General features: G+C 69.1%; 1 protein-coding gene and 1 long non-coding RNA gene across 2 annotated transcripts; both read left to right on the top strand.

The window, feature by feature from the left end:
* Nucleotides 1-1,155: 1,155 nt before the first annotated feature.
* CRYBA4 (crystallin beta A4) lies at nucleotides 1,156-2,340 on the top strand. The gene is made up of 5 exons (XM_074921336.1): nucleotides 1,156-1,194; nucleotides 1,300-1,418; nucleotides 1,627-1,768; nucleotides 1,874-2,016; nucleotides 2,193-2,340. Exons 1-5 carry the CDS (start codon nucleotides 1,156-1,158, stop codon nucleotides 2,338-2,340), a joined length of 591 nt encoding a protein of 196 aa, XP_074777437.1.
* A 1,997-nt stretch (nucleotides 2,341-4,337) lies between these two features.
* LOC141967566 (uncharacterized) lies at nucleotides 4,338-11,789 on the top strand. Its single transcript, XR_012634713.1, has 3 exons — nucleotides 4,338-4,459; nucleotides 4,949-7,259; nucleotides 7,534-11,789. It is a non-coding gene; the product is annotated as an uncharacterized LOC141967566 (long non-coding RNA).
* Nucleotides 11,790-13,564: the final 1,775 nt, after the last annotated feature.

Below are 13,564 nucleotides of genomic sequence, written 5' to 3'. Positions count from 1 at the left end.
TTTCAGGGAGAGCAAGCACTGCCGCGAGTGGAGACACGTCTTTCCTCCTACTTCCCAGACACGGAGGTGAGAAACCCTCCCCGTGCCCCCCGGCCAAGGCACGGGGCGGGCAGTGCTGCCCTCAGGCAGGAGCGCTGCCAGGCCTGGGGGCACGGGCCCAGCCCAGCCCCACGCCGGGGCCGGGGATGTGGTGGTCACTGGAGGATGCCCCGGCTCCAGGAGCTGTGGGGCTGGGGGCCAGGGCCGGGGGCCGGTGGGCCAGGGGAGCGGGAGCCATGGCGTCCCGGCTCATCAGCTTCGCTGCAGCGTCGCCTTTGTTCTGCGCGGTCCCTCCTCCCCGCCATGTGCTGAGTTAGGGGTTTCCGTAATGCTCTCCTGGGCTCTGTCTCTATCTGGAGGCTATAAAAACCCAGCCGGAGGGCGGCCGGGCATGTCACCTCCCTGGGCGCCAGCGCCTCACCCCAGGTAAGCGCGGGGGCCTGGTGGCAGCTGCTCCTGCCCTCCATGGCTGGGTGCTGGGAGCGGAGCCGCCACGGGGACGTGTTGAGGAGGAGCCGAGGCCGCTGGCACGGCACGGCACGGCACGGCACGGCACGGCACGGCACGGCACGGGGTTGTGGGGTCCTGCAGCCGGGGCGCGAGGCGAGGGCACTGCTGGGGACAGGCCACGGCACCAGGGGCTGCGGCTCAGGCAGCTGCCTGCGGGAGGAGGAGCCTGCAGGGCACGGGCAGCGGTGGGCAGCCCCGTGCAGGGCAGGCAGCGTGCTCACCCCGCGGCAGCACGGCCCCGAGCTGCCAGGACGGCGGCCAAGCACCCGCCGCTCCTGCACGGCCCCGACGGCGGCGCCGGGAGAGCCCCCGGCCCGCGCTCCGCGCCCCATCAGGGGACACGCGTGGGGTCCCCACGGGGTGTGCGGCCGGGCAGAGGCTGGAGTCAGCCCCGCAGAGCTGCTCCTGCCGCCTCCTGCCCAGGCAGCGCGGCCCGAAGGCCCGTCCTGCGCTGGGGGGGTCCCGGGGAAGGGCCAAGCCCCCAGCACAGGGCTGGCGGGTCTGGGCAGGCTGCAGAGGCCGGGCCGGGCTCGTGGGGGGCAGCGAGGCACCAGCTCCGGGGCAAGCGTTAAGGGTCCCGTTCCCCTGTGCCCCGGCAGAGCCACCATGACCCACCGCTGCAGGAGATCCTCCGGCCTCTGGAAGGTACGGCAGCCTGGGGAGCGCCGAGAACACCCGGGCATGGGGGCGCAGGGTCTGCTGGGGGCCTCTGCAGCCGCCGAGCCCCCTGACCTGCTCCGTCCCCCCCAGATCGTGGTGTGGGATGAGGCTTTCTTCCAGGGCAAGAAGCACGAGTTCACCTCTGACTGCTACAGCACCCCGGAGCACGGCTTCAGCACCGTCGGCTCCTGCAAGATCGAGAGCGGGGCGTGAGTGGGGGTCACAGGGTGGGACCCCGCGGATGGAGGGGGGGTGGAGGGGGGCAGAGGTCTCCAGGGCCTTTTGCCACCCGAGCCACGGGGCTGCCCCTGCGGGAGGAGAGGCCTCGTCCCCGTGGGTGCAGTGGGCTCTGCCCCGGGTGTGAGCGGGGTGGTGGGTGCCGTGGGGGGGTCTCAGCCCCCCCTTCCCAACCCCCAGCTGGGCAGGCTTCGAGCACTGCGGCTTCCAGGGGCAGCAGTTCGTGCTGGAGCGCGGCGAGTACCCGTGCTGGGAGGCGTGGAGCGGCAGCAACGCCTACCACGTGGAGAGAATGTGCTCCTTCCGCCCCATCGCCTGCGCCGTGAGTGCCCCGACCCCCAGCCCCACCGCCGGGCTGCTCCCCGGAGCCCACCCGGGGGGCCGGGAAGGGGCAGCCGTGCCAACGCTGTGCCCCTCTCGGCAGCAGGACCACGGGCGCAGCAGGCTGATGCTCTTTGAGGAGGAGAACTTCCAGGGCAAGCGGGGGGAGCTGAGCGACGACTGCCCCTCGCTGCCCGCCCTGGGCTGGGGCAGCAACGCTGTGGGCTCCTTCCTCGTCCGCTCCGGAGCGTGAGTACCCCGGGGAGGTTGGGGGGGGGGTTTTGCACCCCACCAGGACCCAGCACTGGAGCTGAGGATGCTCTGGCAGCTGCCGGCGCCCTGCCCGCTGCCCAGCGCCCACAGCTCAGGGTCCTTCACGGCGCCGCCAGCCCTGAGCGCCGCCGCCGCTCTCTGCTCTGCCGCAGGTGGGTCTGCTCGCAGTACCCGGGGTACCGGGGCTTCCAGTACCTCCTGGAGAGCGACATCCACGCGGGCGAGTACAAGCACGTGCGGGAGTGGGGCTCCCACGTGCAGACGGGCCAGGTCCAGTCCATCCGCAGGGTCCAGCAGTGACCGTCGGAGCCGCCGTGCCGCCGGCCGCGCACCCCGGGCACCGTCTGTCCCGCGGGGCGGGGGGGGCAAAGCTCAATAAAGGCTCAGTTGTCCAAGGCGGCGCGCTGGCAGTTGGGGTGGGGGTACCGTGGGGGTGCGTGGTTGGAAGCGATGCCGTGCCCGAGCGAGAAAGGACGGCGTGCAGGGTGGAGGGGGGGGAACGGCCGTCCTTTCCTGCTCCTGCAGCCAGCGCAGGCACCCGCGTGCCGCCGTCACAGGCAGGCACAGCCCCTGCCCGCCTCACCCAGCGGTGCCATGGCCTGGCCTCGGCCCCGCTGCCAGCCCCCCCCACGTGCGGGCACAGGGGTGAGGAGCTGGGCGCTGCACATCCCCCTGCGAGGAGCAGGCCTGGCCTGTCCCTGCGCCAGCCCGGCTCTGTGGGACCCCCCGCTGCCCCGCAGACCCCCACCACTTTGCTGGCACCCCCCGGGGCTGACTCTAGCTCCAGTGAGGCTGAGGAAGACGCCGGGCAGCTACGGCTGAGCGTCTGCCTCGCTCAGAAGCTGGAAGGAGCTGCAGGATCCAGCACGCTGCTGGGCATCCATCGCCTCACCCGTGCATGCCCCTGTGCCCACCTCTGCGCCCCCCCCTGCACCCACACAGCCCCCTGCACCCATGCCGGCTGGCAGCACCTCCCTGCCCGGAGCAGCCTGGGGCAGAGGCAGGCGAGCCCCTGAACCCGCAGCCATGCAGGGACCGTGGCCAGGCCCTGGAGCAGCGAGGTGACACGAGGTGACACCATGGGCTCGCGGCCCCATGTCTGCGCCGGCAGCGCAGCGGCACGGGCAGGGCCCACTCCTCCCTGCCTGGCCCTGGGCTGCGGCTGCGGGAAACCTGGGGGCAGCAAGAAACTCTCTGGGGCTGCTGATAAACCACCTCCAGCTCGTGAGGAAACGGCAGTTAACTGGCGCTGCAAATGTGGCAGCGAAAGGCTGGTCTGGAAAAAATTCTCATTTCAGAAGAACTCTGGAGAAAAGGTTTGATGTGATGAAAATGCCCCGTTCCTGACATTTGCAGCAGAAGGGCCACCATCAGAGACAATGCTGCCCAGGAAGGGGTTCTCTCACCAGGAAATTGTAATTAAAAATGCAGAATAGGAGAAGAAACAAAAAGTTTTGGGATGGGCTGAGTGAAACCCTCCTGCTGCCCCAGGACAAACCCGTCTGGGGCCGCCAGCCAGCAAGACCCGGGGGAGCGGAGCTTCCCGGCCCCTCCGCAGCCACAGCTGGTGGGAGCCCGGTCCTGGCCAGCCCCCCCTGCCCCTGCCCAGCCCCAGAGCCCTGGGGGGACGCGGGGGGCGGGCACGGGGCCAGCACACAGCCAGGCACGGCGGGCAGCTGGCGGCGGGGCCGGTGGGTCCCCGGACAACAATGCGAGAGCCCAGCCAAGTGGCCAAGCACTGCGGAGGGGCCACCACAAGCTCTCCGGCCCCCAGGATGGGGGTTTGTCCTGCTGGGCCCCCCCATGGCACTGCCGGGACCCCCCCCGTGCGCTGCCCCGGCGGCCACAGCCATGTCCCCGCGGCTGGTCTCTCTGCCATCCCCTGGGTACCCCCCAAGGTGCCTCCCAGCGTGGGGGGTGGCCGTGGTCCTGCACACCATGTCCCCAGGTGGGGCAGCGCTGCCCCCCGTGCCCCCCACCCCACCTCCCCTGCGCCATCCCCGTGGGTACGGGGCGCCCGTGCCCCCCAAATGGCTGTGGGGAGCCCGTGCCACCACGGTTGGCCGGTGACCTGGCAGGATGGTGGCCTTGGCAGCGGTGGCCACTACGGCTGCAGCGGGGGGGTGTCCCCGGGGGCTGCCGCAGCGGGGAGCAGCGAGGGGCCGCGGGTGGGGGTGCGGGAGGGGGGAAGGGGGCTCGGCCGCATTTCCAGCATTAAAATTTAATGGGAGTTGCAGCATCCTCCTGCGCCGTAGGTAGGGCCGGGCGGGGGCTGCGGGGGCTGCGGGGAGGAGGAGTTTGCGTGGTGAGATCTTCCTCGGGGATGCTCTCCGGAACGCTCCGGCACAAAGAGGCTGCGGGGCGGCCAGGAGCGTGCGGACCCCCGCGGCCCCCGGCCCAGCTCTCCCCCGGGAAGCAGGTAAAGCTGCGCTTACATTTCTCTCTGCTATTTCCCGGCTGGAAATGGGGGGCCTGGCCAGGCTGGTGGGGGCTGGGGGCCACAGGTAGAGCCCTGGGGGTGATGCACAGGGGGGGGGGAGATGCTGCCCGGGGCGCGGCTGGTCCTGCGGGCATCGCTCGGGGGGGTGCGGGGCCGGCGGGCGTTGCCGCTCCCTCTGCGCGCTCTCCAAAAAACTGCCTCCCCCCCCCGCTGTATTCTCATTCCCTGATTATAAATAATTCCCACGCGAACCCACCCGCAACGGCAGCAGCCACCAACTTCTCCCGGGGGTCCCGGGCTGGGGGCAGCCCTGGCCCCGCGCCCTTTGTTAGGGGCAGGGGCAGCGCGGTCCCGGCCCAGCGGGTGATGCTGGGTCCCGCCGGGCGCCGTCTGCAGCCCCCCTGCCAGAATTAATATTGACTGATGCACCACTTGTTTGTTTGTATTTTTATTTTTTTTTTTTTTCAGAAACCTCAGGAATAGGGCTCAAGACAGGTAAATGGATTCTTGCCTCATTTTCAATGCTGCTGGAAGGAAATGTAGCCAAAATGCTGGTTTACTTCTTTGTCTTGAAACCGCCATTTTCTCCTAAACCTGGTGATCTAGGGAGGGGGTTAGAGGAGAGGCTGGGCCAGCACCCCCCCGGGGCTCTTCAGCACATCCCTTCTCCTGCAAAGAGTTAACCTGACAGATGCTACCCGGCTCCTTTTGGGGAGCCATTTTCTCTCCCTCATTGTCTCGCTGCCTTTTGTGTGTGAGAGCACATCCTGCCCCGGGGAGCCAGCAGGAGACCAGAAATAATCAGATTTTCGGTCACTTCTGGGCTGGCGGGAGGGTTTTCACCCCACCACCCCCTGCTTCTCCCAGGGCTGCCCAGCCCCGAGAGCTGCAGACAAAGGGCGGCCGCGCCGGCATCACTGCAGAGCCTGGGCTCTGCCGGGGGACCGTGAGGGACGGGCAGCACGGGCAGGGCCGGGGGCAGGGAGCGTTGACCCCCCTGCCAGGAGCTGGGGGACTGGGGCAGCCCCAGCTCGGAGCTCGTCTCTCCGGGCACGGGCAGCCGAGCTGCCGGCAGCGTGGCAGGAGCACGCGGGCAGCTCGCCTGCTGCCCTCAGATCCCCCCTCCTGCCTGCGGCTGAGCTGCGCTCCCCTCCGGCCTCCTCCTCACCTGAGGGGGGTTTTAACCCCCGTTTAACTTGGGTGCTGAGCCCCGGGGACACTGTACGTGCCCCAGCCCCGCGTGGCAGGGGCAGCTCGAGCTGACGCTGGCCACTGCCACTCGCCAGGCACAAGAGGAACGTTTGGTTAAGCGCTGCCCGCACAAAATTTATCTCTGGCCCCCCCATCTCCTGGGATGTGCTTCAGCCTGGGAGGGAGAGGCCACCCTGCAGCGCTCACCCCGCGCAGGCACGTCCCGCCGGCCGCAACGCAGGCGCCTCCCGCTCGGATCCAGGCAGGGAATCCATTTGCCAGACGCTCGATGGCATCTCCAGTGCCGGCCGCTGCCCGGCCCCCCGCGGGCCTGAGCCTGGCTCCCGCCGCCCGGACGTGCTGTCCCCGCGGCAGGGACCGTCCTGGGGCAGCGGCCGCAACGCGGCGGCTCCGCAGCTGAACTGCAGAGTCATCACGGCCCAGCTCCCCCCGGACCTGCTGCCTTGGTGGCTTTTCCACGTGGGCAGGGCAGGCAGGGCAGGCAGGGCAGGCAGGGCAGGCTGGCTGCTGGCGTTGGCCATGCGTGACCCCGCATCCCTGCAGAGGTGGAGGGGCTCCCACCGTGGGAGAGACCCAGTTTAACCGCAGCGCAGAGGCAGGGGCAGAAGTAGCAGTGACAGTGCAGTGGCAGTGGTGGCAGTGGCGGAGGCAGAGGCAGGCAGCCCCTGCCCACACTGCAGGGACCTCCAGCAGCAGGCAGGGACAGCGGGTTTGGGGCGTTGCCACCATTTCTGGTGTGCTCCTTCCCAGTGCACCCCCCGGCCTGTGCCTGGTGGTGTGTCCGGCTCCCCCCAGCTCTGCCAGGGGACAGGCAGAGGAGGGAGAGGTGGCATTTGGCATTTCCTGGGCACTGGGTGTCCCTGAGCTAGCAGCGGGCAGCCCAGCAGACCCACATAAGTCCCCCCAGGGAGCGTGGGCTAGAGCCCCCCACCTCCTCCCTGCCTGCCCCTTGCCCGCTGCTGTCTGGCGCAGAGCTGCTGTGAGCACCCCGGTGCCGAGGGGCAGCGCTGGCTTTGGGGGGCACCCGAGGGGCTGGGAAGGCGGCTGGGCAGCGCTGGGCAGCCCTGTGATAGTTTTCCAGAGCTGGGAAGACGCCTGGGCAGACCCTCGCTCCCAGGGCAGCAGAGTGTGTGTGTGTGGGGGGTGAGCCAAGGGGGGCGCAGCATCTCCCCCTGCATCCCCACCCCGCAGGATGGGGCCCTTTCCTTCACCACCACCAGCCCCCCCCACACCCCGACAGGACCAGGAGTGCTGCCAGCAGCAGTGGGGTTCAGAGCAGAGGGTGCTTTCATCTGCGGGGATGGCGGGAGAGGCGCGGGGGGCTCTGCCTGCCCTGCCTGCGCTCCTGCCCGCCTGCCAGCAGCACGACGTGCCCCCCGCCCGGCTCTGCTCGCCCAGGCCGGGGCCGGCGGCGCGGCCTTGCTCTCCCTTGCTGCGTTGGTTGCTTTCTTTTACAGCTGATGACTGACCTGAGGTCTGTTCACACACAGTCCCCGGCGCGGCCTCCCGGAGCAGCCAGAAAGGACGGGGGGACGTTGAGCAGCCCCCGCGTAGCCCGTGACCACAGGTAGGACCCGCCGGGGAGGGGGACGTGGACAGTGCCAGCCCCACGCTCTCCCCACCCCTGGCATCCCGGGAGTGCTCGGGGCAGCCGGGAGCCAGCCTTCCTCCCCAGCTCCCCCCATCCCCTCGCGGGCTCTCCCCGGGCTCCAGCTGGGTCCGTGGGGTCACGCCGTCCCCAGGGCCACCTGCATGAGGGGACCCGTCCCCCACGCGTGCCCAGCGGTGGGGAGGATCAGCCACGGTGCTGCCCAGGGTCTCACAGCATCTCTGCTCCCCAGGGGCACAGCCCCAGCTCCGTGCCCGGAGGGGAGCCGGGGCTCGGGGACCCACCATCGCCGCCCGCACACGGATGCCAGAGCCGGTCTGGTCCCAGCAGAGCCACCCGGCTGCCACGGGCCGGAGCCACGAGCCCGGCCGCCGCGGGGGACGCGGCCGAAGAGACGGCGGCGGTGACACCTGAGGACACGGGTCTGCGTGTGTGCGCGGTTTTCCTGCAAGGTGCTGGGGTCCCCTGCCCTCCCGCCGCTGCGTCCCAGCCAGACCCAGCACACGGGTCTTCCCATGTGCCCCCGCCCAGCAACGGGCAGGATGAGACCCGTCCTCTTCACTGAATGCGGTGTAGGAGGAGGGAGAAGGGACGGGGACGGGAGCGGAGCTGCGCCAGCTCCTCGAGGGGACACAATGACCAGATCCCGGAGGGACCCTGGCTGTCCCCATGGGAAATAACCTGGTTTGTGGAGTGGCCTGGAGCACGGGCAGGGACAGGGGCAGCGCATCCTCCTCCCAAGAAGCCTCTGAATGGCCCCCGTGGGGCTGTGGGGGGCCAACAGGGGCCCTGTAAGTGGGTGCCACCATCGCCCCGCTGCCCGTTCCAGCAAGGTCCCCCGAGCAGGCGTGCAGTGGGCTGGGGGCTGAGGGCAGACACAGCTCGTGACAGGTGTTACAGCCCCTCGAAGCCCAAAATGGAGGAGCAGCCTTGCGGGGATTGGAGGGACCCGGTGCTGCAGGAGGAGGGTGAAGAGGGTGCCCTGGGTGCCCCTTCCCAGCCTTATTCCTCGGGGCACGGCGCAGAACTGCGGCTCCTGCCGCCCCCCAGCACTCGGCCCGGATCAGCCCCCGGCTCCCACGGGGAGGGGAGAAGCCACCAGGCACTTCTGCCCCCTCCTCCCCCTCCCTGCACGGGCAGCAGGAGCTCGGTGGGGACCCAGAGCAGCGTCGCTGTCTCAGCCAAAGCCTGGCTCTTGCAGAGTTGCCCGTGACCTTGCCCTGGGCACCTCCCGCCATGCTCCCACCTCTTCCCTCTCTCTGCTTCTTCCAGCTCCTTTAGCACCCCGAGCCCGGCGCCTCGCAATGCCAAGTTCACGGGCCGGCACTGCCGGGATTGTCTCCTCCCTGCAGCCTCTTGTCTTCACCGGTACCGGGGGTGGGCAACAAACGCTGGGTGGGGGCACGCGCTGCTCGGGGCGCTCTGTGCCTCACCAGCATGGGCGGGAGGGCAGAGCCCTGCGAAGCGTTTAACTCTGAAAGCAGGTGACGTGACACAGGCTAACACCCCCCCCCGCCGCTAACACCTTCCCAAACCTCAACCCTGTGGCAAAGCCCCGAAATCCTCCCGCTCTCGTGAGCCGGGGCCCCGCTGCTTCCCCGAGAGCCGAGCAGAGCCCGCGGCTCCCGCGCCGAGGGGGGCTCCCCGGGCCGGCTCTGCATGCTGCCGCTGCGCTCCCACATTAACCCACTAACTAACCCGCGGGCCCCCCGCCGCCGCCGCCAGGGTGCCGGGGGCCGCCGAAGCCCCCGGCCAACGGACTAACCCACTAACCGGCTCCCGCGCATGCCCTACTAACCGGCCTTGTCTCACCTCCCACTAACCACGGGCCGCCAGCGCTGTCTTTAAAGGGGAACGGAAAAGCTGGGTAAGTGCGTGCGTGAGGGCCGCGGCGGCGACAGGCTGCGCAGGCAGGGCCGGGCAGCGCCAGCCCCCGCCGCGGGCAGGAGAGCGGCCGGCAGCCCCTGCCCGCGCAGGCAGCCCTCGCCGGCACGAGGAGAGGGTTTCTCCCCGCACGCCCTGCCCGGGTCCGCCTGTGGAGCCTGTTGCTGACTAGGAGCCTAAAACGGTTTTATCAGCAGAAGCTTTTCAGTTCCTTTTTAAGCCAGTAGATCTCTGTTACTAACACATTCCTGAACTGAATTAAACAAACTAACCGTTGCTGCTTTTCTCTTCATTTCTCTTCCAGTATGTATGTCCTGTAAGTCAGACCAATTGTGCCATGCTTCTGTTACTAACCGCCTGTACTAATCGTTCCTGACTTGTTTCTCTCTTGCTACTAACAAATACTCTTTGCACTTTCACTCTCGGATGCTATTCGCCATGACAAACGAACCGTGGCCTCCTCCGGGGCTCCTGGTTATTGACCTGCAGCAGCCCCTTCCGCGGTGTCGCTTGAGCATCTTTGTCTCCCGCGTGCTGCGATGGAAAGGAAGATGCTCAGGCGGTGGGGCTTGGCAAATTTTCCTATTGGCTTTCTGTTTTCCAAGAAATTTCATGTGGCTAAACGAGGAAAAAGAGGCTGAGTGGAAACAGGACCATGCGGAAACCGTTAATAACAATCAGTAACGGCCGTAAAGGTCCAGCAAACCTGGTTTGCGGAAAGATTCAAAGAGCGATGCTGTTGCCATGAGCCCCACCAGAGCCCGAGCTCGGGGCTCTCCTGGGGCCCCAGTTCACCCGTCATGGGGAATGGCCTCGTGCTGCTCCCCGCACCGGCACGCGGGTGCTCCCGGGCTCCTCTTCACTCCCTTTGTCTCTCCACAGTTGATCTTGTGACTCTGGTGCATGTGGAAGCCGCTGCCGGCAGCGTGGTCCCGACTAACCGCACGGCGCCGAGGCTGCGGCTAACCGCTGGGTTGGTACTTGCAGGGTGTGTGTGTCCCCCCCAGGGCCACGAGCCGGACGGGCAGGAGAGGGCGGAGGAGGGTGGATCTGCTGCCTGGCAGAGCTGGGGCGCAGCCCGTGCTTCGCTTTCCGTCCATCCGTCCGTCCATCCGTCGGAGGAACGTCCCCTGCCCCTGCGGGGATCCAGCTCCAGGCTCTGGCCCATCTCGGGGGTTTGGCAGCCGGGGCACGGCGCGCTCAGCAGCGGGGCAGGACCAAGCCCTGCGCCCCAGGAGAGGAGGGGGGGCCCATGCTGCGGGCTGGGGCCGGGGCTGGCTCATGGGGACAGCCCAGAGGTGCTGGGGGACACGGTGGCGTGGGGGGGGTGCTTCAACCAAAGGTCGGGGCAGCTCTGGTGTGCAGGGCCGGGCAGCATCCAGTCCTGGCTGCTCTCTCTTGGCTTTGGCTTGTGCTTACTAGCCCGGTGGCAAGGGCCTCCGGGATAACCCAGCGTTGCAGGCCGGCTTCTGAACCCGACAGTCGCGCTCCCGAAGGCAGAGCCGGAGCAGGGTCCCCTCAGAGCCGGGTTCACCCCAAGACCTCCTCCTGCCCTTGGCTCTGCACCCACCACGGCCTGGGCCTTCAGCCGGGGGGTTTGCGGGGCTCCCTCCCCACCCAGCCCCACCCCAACCCTCCCCTTCCTTGGTGGGGCTGGGACCGGGGGGATTTTGGGGCTGATGCTGCTGTGTGTGACTGAAGGGGGGCGCAGAAGGTCGAGCAGAGGCGTGGGGATGGGAAGGACCCAGGGCCGGGAGGACGAGCTGGGCACAGGGCAGGGGGGTGCCCACTGGGGGAGGCAGGTTTGAGGTCAGGAGCACCGTGAGCCTCGGGCTGGCGTTGTCAGAGCCCTCCTGTCACGAGGGGCTGGCCCCAGGGACCCCCTTTCAGCCCCAGAGCCGCCTTCCAGCCAGCCCCGCGCCCGGGGGGACCCCCAGGCTGGTCACTGAGGGGACCGGTGGGACCCCAAGTCACTCAGGTGGCCCAGAGGATGCGGGGGGCAAGTGCCACCCCACACAGGCTCAAGTGCTGCCCCATGGCCCCTGGCTGGGGACAGACCACGGGCACCGGGGCAGGGCCACCCCCTCGGAACAGAGAGGGGGGCTGGCGGGGGGGGGGAGAGGCTTCATGAACCAGCCAGGTTGCTCCTTTGCTCTGCCCCAGCCCCTCGGGGCTCCCTGCCCCTGCTCCCCGTGTCCCTTGGCTGGGACGGGAGTCAGTCTGTCCGTCCGTCCACCGCCCTTTGCTGGTGCCCCCAGAGCTGCCGGACAAGGTGAGGCGGCAGCGCAAGCGGGGCCCGAGGTGCAGCGATGGCGGGTGTGGGGCTGCCGCCCCCCAGCAGCGGCGTGGGCAGAGATCCGGGGGTGGCACCTGACCTCGGGGTGCCCCGTCCTGCCCAGGGCACCCCGGCCCCAGCCCTGCCGGGACCCCGCTGCCGCCCCACGCCCAGCGCGGTGGCACCGGGCACGGCCGCGGTGGGGCTGGGGGCTGGCGTGGGTGCTCCGGGGAAGGGGGTCCTGGGGCCGCCTCGGGGGGGCGAGCGGGTGTCCCGTGGGTCCCCAGGGCCCCCAGGATGTCCCCGCTGCCTGTACCGTCAGCTGTGAACATGGCAAGTGTGCAAACGGCCTGTGGTCCGCTGTCTTTGTGGGGTGGGGGGGCTGGGGGTGCCCCGTGCCGTGGGGCGCGTGGGGGCCAGGGCAGGCAGCTCTCGCTGCGGCCATCTCGGCATCCTGCGGAGTAGCCAGGGCCACTCGAAGGGGCGGGGGGGGACGGGGGACGGAAAAGCCACAGCCCCTGGGTGCGGGGAGAAGGGGCAGGGCACTGCGGGGGGGTCAGAGGAGGGGTGTCCCCCCACCCCGGCATGGCCGGAGGGTGCCCCTGGAGCGGGGCAGTGACAGCAGGCAGCGCACGGACCCCAAACTGGGGTCACACCGGGGACCCCCCCCGCGCCGGGGACGTGCCCCGGGTGGGTTCAGCAGCGCAGGGGGGGCAGCCGGGGGCAGTTCAGCGGGGTGCGGGGTGCTGCCTGCCCGGCCCGGCCCTGCCCGCGGGGCGCCCGCCGGTACCGGCCCGGCTCGGGAGGGCGGCGGCAGGTGGAGCTCGTGCTCCAGGAAAGCCCTGCCCGCAGCCCTGCCCGCAGCCTGCCCGCAGCCTGCCCGCAGCCCCACGGGACCCTGCCCGCAGCCTGCCCGCAGCCGCACGGGACCCTGCCCGCAGCCCTGCCCGCAGCCTGCCCGCAGCCCCACGGGACCCTGCCCGCAGCCTGCCCGCAGCCCTGCCCGCAGCCTGCCCGCAGCCGCACGGGACCCTGCCCGCAGCCTGCCCGCAGCCGGCGGCAGAACCGAGGTCAGCGGGAGCAGCTCAGCCCCCCCGTCCCGGGCAGAGACGTGCCCTGGTGCCGCAGAGCACCCCAGATCCCCGGGGTGGGGGGTCACGGGCAGCACCCCGGCTGCCCCGCAGCCTCCAGCAGCTCCCGCAGGCTCCTGCCCAGCGCGGGGGGGGGGGTGTGGGGTGCGGGAGCTGGGGGGGCCCAAACCCGTGGTTGCAGCAAGGGCAGCGCTGGGGCCTGGCAGGTCCCCGCCTTGGTCCCAGCGGGGTCAGGCTCAGCCCAGACCCCCCCGGAGCGGGCAGAGGGGCAGCCCCCCATCCCGCTCTGCGTGGGGCAAAGTCCAGGGACGTGGCCGCTGCGGGGGGGTGTTTGGGGCAGGGTGACAGCCCCAGCCCGGGCGCGAGGGACACGCAGGGCTGCGGGGAGGGGGGGGCGCAGCTCCGGGCCCTGCTCAGCCATTCCCGGCGGCGCAGGGAGGCAGCAGCCAAAGCGCTGTGTTTATTCCCCCCCCCCCCAGTAAGCAGCATTTTGACACGTCACAGCAAGTCTCTCAAACACCTGTCGACAGAAAATGTGTCCGAGCAAGGGAAGCGCTGCTCATTGGCATCGAATCGGGGTGAGACGTGAGCGGCTGCGAGCGGCGCGGGGGCCTCTGCCACGGAGGGTCCCTGCGGGAGGGGCCCCGAGAGCTCCCCCGAACCCCCGGTGGGACCAAACACTTGACATTCGCCAGTAGCCACAGTGAATAATCGCACCCGTAGCTCTCACCGCTGCACATACGGGACAGTTAGGAGGCTCTGAAGCCTGGTCGAGCAAGACTTCGAGCGATAAGAAGTTCATCAGGAACAAGCTTTGATCTCCAAACCCAGGAAAATAGGTAGAACATCCCGGACCATAAAGAGAACGTCTGGGATTGCGCTGAGGATGAGTTCTTTGACAACCTGGCAAAGTGACTAATCCATGAATTAACTTGGCATTGAAACTAATTTTGGAGCGTCCTGAAGTGAACTGCCTTTGCTAGAATACTAAAAACCACACCCACAGGTCAAAA

The sequence above is a fragment of the Athene noctua genome, chromosome 17 (assembly GCF_965140245.1).
Source record: "Athene noctua chromosome 17, bAthNoc1.hap1.1, whole genome shotgun sequence".
NCBI classification, from domain to species: domain Eukaryota; kingdom Metazoa; phylum Chordata; class Aves; order Strigiformes; family Strigidae; genus Athene; species Athene noctua.
The sequence above is the reverse complement of the archived record's forward strand: the minus strand, read 5'-3'. Positions and strand labels throughout refer to the sequence as shown.